The sequence below is a fragment of the Penaeus japonicus genome, unplaced genomic scaffold, assembly GCF_977035675.1.
Source record: "Penaeus japonicus unplaced genomic scaffold, GWHDUDI00000001_assembly GWHDUDI00000005, whole genome shotgun sequence".
NCBI lineage: Eukaryota > Metazoa > Arthropoda > Malacostraca > Decapoda > Penaeidae > Penaeus > Penaeus japonicus.
In genome coordinates this window covers 5,631,602-5,636,601 of record NW_028234407.1, presented here as the reverse complement: position 1 = coordinate 5,636,601, position 5,000 = coordinate 5,631,602, and the positions used below count along the sequence as shown (strand labels likewise).

The 5,000-nt window shown below is 36.3% G+C and overlaps 2 protein-coding genes across 3 annotated transcripts in view; one reads left to right on the top strand and one right to left on the bottom strand.

The window, feature by feature from the left end:
* LOC122251458 (dual specificity mitogen-activated protein kinase kinase 4) overlaps window positions 1-1,014 on the bottom strand; it is a 24,858-nt gene extending 23,844 nt beyond the window's left edge. The window contains exon 1 of the mRNA XM_043013433.2: window positions 953-1,014. The gene's annotated coding sequence lies outside the window, so the exon portion shown is untranslated. The remainder of the gene's footprint in view (window positions 1-952) is intronic.
* Window positions 1,010-4,872, top strand: LOC122251460 (transmembrane protein 14C). 2 transcript variants are annotated; one of them, XM_043013441.2, is made up of 3 exons: window positions 1,010-1,144; window positions 3,656-3,845; window positions 4,458-4,872. In XM_043013441.2, exons 1-3 carry the CDS (start codon window positions 1,069-1,071, stop codon window positions 4,519-4,521), a joined length of 330 nt encoding a protein of 109 aa, XP_042869375.1. In that variant the 5' UTR covers window positions 1,010-1,068; the 3' UTR covers window positions 4,522-4,872. The 2 variants fall into 2 exon arrangements, with proteins under 2 accessions (XP_042869375.1, XP_042869376.2); XM_043013442.2 differs by lacking the exon at window positions 1,010-1,144 and adding an exon at window positions 1,280-1,310.
* The last annotated feature ends 128 nt before the right edge of the window (window positions 4,873-5,000 follow it).

Sequence of the window (5,000 nt, the reverse complement as noted above, 5' to 3'; positions counted from 1 at the left end):
GACTATTATGATTTTTGGTTTAATTTATGTTTTAGGTATTGCATGTTTAAGTATATATGTATGGATACTTAAGGATATATGTGTATGGATTCTTATCAATCTAAATTAGTAACATCATCATTAATGGGCTAAAAGTTTTTTCTTTGCATTTCTAAAAAAAATATTTTAAGAATATTTTATTGAGCGTATCACATATCTCTTAAACAGCTGATAACGATAGAAAGCCAAATGTTATTTACATTCATGATAAAAGAAAAAACCGTTTGCAATGATGAAAAAGGACATAGAATGTGAATGCCACATACACACTCTGCTGACACACTTTAAAATATGAACAATTTTCATCATTCACAACTCGTGAATGCACACTCACCTGAACACACACACACACACACACACACACACACACACACACACACACACACACACACACACACACACACACACACACACACACACACACACACAAATACACACACACAAACACACATACAAACACACACATATACACACACACGTCTATAACTGCTTACACTCAAACACAACATTTACGTTATCGCAATCCTTTAGAAATATGCCTCCGCAAATTCCTGCAATTCCCACATTCTATCATCTTACCAGTAACCCACAAAATCTATAAACTATCATGGAAATACCTATAAATTCTTTAAAAAATATTCCGAATTTCACTTCTATTACCCCTTCACATCAAAATATCTAAAATTCCCCTACGTTCGCTCCTTTATTACCCACTTCCATTCACAGACTTTTCTTAAACCTCTCCACAAGTCTGACCAAATCCCACCTTCTATCACACTTCGAATAATGCACTTAAAAAAACGAAATGTATCTTGAAATTCCTTCAAAATCCCTTAAATTCCCCCAGAATCCAGATTTCGCTTCGGAGTCTCGTCCGGGGCCGAGTTCGCGAAGCGCGACACTTCGAACTAACTCGTACGATATTCCTCTTGCTTGGGAACACTACACGAAGACACGAACAGCTGGTGTTCCTCCTTCCGCCACCACTCTGTTGAAAGTCGTTTCCGGGAGGATTTAACAGCCGCACAAATGGGAGCGGACTATATCAGCTATGCTTACGCCTCGGCCGTGGCTTTGGGAGGGATTATTGGATATGCTAAGGCAGGTGAGTTTGAAAATAGTGGTTTTATGTTGAGAGTTTTTCTGTATTGCAAAGTTGCTTGCGCAGAGAATTGATAAGGATATCGATGTTATCTTTGATTGTCTAGGAATGAGATGGAGTGTTACGCAATGTCATTTCTTTCAATGAACGTGAATGATATCCGTTTTTGGTAATGTTTTGGGTAATTCTGTTTTTGCATAATTACGCATGCAACTTGATGCATGCAGATTTTAAGACTGTGATGAGGTTAATTCCTCTCTCTTAAGTGATGGTCTAGTTTATTTGAAAGAATTATTTGGTAATGGTTCCCAATATATCACTAATATCGCCACACATGTTGATTACTTAGAAGTAAGATATTTTTTGATATTGCTGATTCATTCTCTGTTTTATATTTATGCTGATTCACACTGATATTCAAGTCCATTTTAGAATACAGGTAAATGTTTAGAAAACACCTGCATGTCCATCACAAAACTTAATACTAGTCTATAGACACTTAGTAAAGGCCAACTAAGCATCACTATACTAGTCTATAGGCACTTAGCAAAGGCCAACTAAGCATCACTATACTAGTCTATAGGCACTTAGCAAAGGCCAACTAAGCATCACCATGTACCTTCTGGAAAGAGCTTATAGACCTCCCAGGTGTTTTGTGCAACAATGTGCCGGGAGAGATCTTGTGCTCAATCACTGTGCATTTGTTATCTAGCTGGTGGGAGTGGCATTAGGCAAATATAAACTCTGGCATGAATGGTTTCATCTGAATGTCTATGAAGGAAACAGTCAAAATTCTATCTTTCTTGAATATACAGGGTTGAGGATCTCTGGGCTTTGCCAGACAGTGAAGCATGGAAGCCACAGAAATTGCAAGACACTGCACCAGTATCATGTTGGTCTTCAGATTGCAGGTTGTGCATCAGAGATCATAGCATTTGGAAAGTGAATTTAAATAAAACAAAGTCAATAGAAGTATAAGAAAATGTCACTTTGAGAGGTGTTTTCTAAACATTCACAGCTCTAAATCTTTTGAAAATATGTTCATAGTTACAGAGTAACCAAAATGCAATTAGAATTTATTGTATACACTAGGTTGATCTTGTGATATAAGAAATAATCTATGCTTGCCAAAATCAGAAATAACAAATATATCAAATAAAAAAAAGAGATAACAGATAAACAGAAGAAAAAAATCATTTTGGAATGTGAATTTTTTCAACAAGAAGATATGTACAGAGAAAGAGAGAAATTATAGTGAAAATATTTGAGCATGATATACTGATTAGTTATGTTAAAAGGATTAACCCATTGCGGATGGGTGCCATGACATATGCAGCGCATGAGTTTTTGGCCTGACGGCGGTCATCATGATGTACATGATGATAGTCGTCATAGCATTTTTTGACATTGGGAGAGAGTGGATTAGATCGCTGTGTTTCTTTTGTTTAATTTGTTATATTAATAATAACTCTTTTTAGTGTCTGACAATGAAGATTACAATTATGAGTACTATAATTGCCATAATATCCTGCAAGATAGGTGTAGTCTAGAATCGCAGACATAGATGGCACCATTCTCTGCGAGCACTAGTAGGAGAGAATAGCACCCATTCATGGTCTTTAGCAAACACTGTCTTGAGAGAGCAATGACACTTACCAAGATGCCGACATCCTTCTCTAAATTGCCGGTGATGTAGGATATACAGGCAGAATGAGAAGAGGAAGATGACCCAGACCATGTACAGTGTCTACAATATACCCCTGTGCCAGTCTGGCTGCCTTTGCTTAGGCACTGGCAGTCCTAAACACAGGTTCACTTCCTCTTCCCCATCTCTTCATGTTATCTTGGCTGTGGATGGTTATTTTTTTCATATTTGTTTATAAATATGAAGAAGATAAAGTTTCTCTTCTTACTCCCATAAAACTGCAATACTTCTATCACATGAAGTGTAAAGAATATGAACTGATATGGACTCTGTACTACAATTTTGAACTAATGAAACATTGATAAACCCTGTCGTATCACACATAAAAAAGTTTCACAATACAGTAAAACATAGAAAGAATACTAATAAAAATAAGGCTCTAGTATTATAAGGTGGGAATGGAAGAGAGCGTGGAAGGTTACGATATATTGTGTGAAGTTCCCTCGCTCTCAAATAAAACCCATCTGGGTTGCTGCAGAGATGGCACTAGTGCCCTTCCTTGGGACTGGGCAAGCAAATCTATTTGTCTGCAATGGGTTGAGGGATGGATATTATAAGTGATCTTTGTTTTTTACATTTTGATATATCTATTCATTATTTCCATGTTAGTTCTTTAGATGTTTTGCAATGAGTTACAAGCCATTAATCTATATACGCATTATGTCCTTTTCATATCAGTTAGAATTATTATTTTTCAAGCTGAAGTATGTTAATTTATTGACTTCAAATTCAACCTATCAGTACTATATCCATACTTGCGTTTGAAGAGTTTTTGATAGATTATCCCACCCTATTATTCAAATTTCCAGGTAGTATTCCGTCCCTGGGAGCTGGACTGCTCTTCGGCTCGGTCTTGGGCTACGGGGCCTACCAGCTGAGCGAGAACCCCAACAACTACTACCTCACTCTAGGCACAAGCACCGCTCTGGGAGGCCTCATGGGCATGCGCTTCCTCAACTCGGGCAAATTCATGCCTCCAGGGCTTATTGCTGTGATGAGGTAAGGTTTAGAAAAGGCATAGTGGTGAGCATTTTTGTGGATTATTTCACTGATCTGTTATTGATTGGATTATTGGGTGAATATTTAAATGTTTATTTTGATGGTTCTCTACATCGTTCATGATACTGTTTCTTTTGTTATTATTATCGTTAGGATGATGTTCATGATGTTTCTCATTATCATTCTTGATACTATTATTGTTGTTATTATTGCTATTATATTTGTTATATGAAATTATTTACAAAGTATTTTTTTTTTTTTTTACCATATCCAGCTGTATGAATTTGTCACCTGTCACCTGATGACAATAGCAATAGTAAGATATCATTAGTATCAATGAAAATGGGAATAAAAATATAAACAAAATTTCCCAAACATTCAAGGAATTGGGTAAACAACTAGGGAATGGTAGGCCTACCAATAGACTCCTTAGTGACTAAATACTGGTGGAACAACCTATATGTAAAAAAAAGAATAATAATAGAATAAACTAAACAAAACTTTTGTGGATAGTGCAATCTGCAGTGATAATAAGTTAATATTTTTCTTTTCCAAAGCTAACACCTACATGTTGAGGCTCAATGATGAGACTAATTGCTCTTCTTTCAACAGCTTGGCAATGGTGGCTAGGCTGGGAGCACGGGCTGTTGGCCTCACAGACTCCAAGATCCAGTAAAGACAATGGCCACTCAATGATTAAGTCATCCTGTACGACGTTCCTCAATTTTCTTCATGTCTACTTATGGTGTGCTGAAGGCTTTGTCCATTGTGGAGGTATATATTCTAAAAGGAAGATGAATCAAAGGCATTCCAGCCTATTGAGGGAGTTTGTAGGAAGAATATTGAACAAAAATATTAAACAAGTGTGGTATGTGCTTTCAAATTGCTCTGTTTTCCAGAAATTGGAAATATTGTATTTGGATATTTTCAGTTTTTGTGAAAACAGGTCTTTGATATATAATGTTACATAGTTATTTTCTTGTAGTATGTTCTTTTACTACTGTTCCAATAAAGATATAAAATAGAATTATTTGACTTTAATTTCGACCTGGTTATCAAATTTGATTAACTCATTGCGGATGGGTCTCATGACATGCATGATGTAGGAGTTTTTGGCCTGACGGCAGACATTCTTTCTCTTTCTATCTCTGTCTT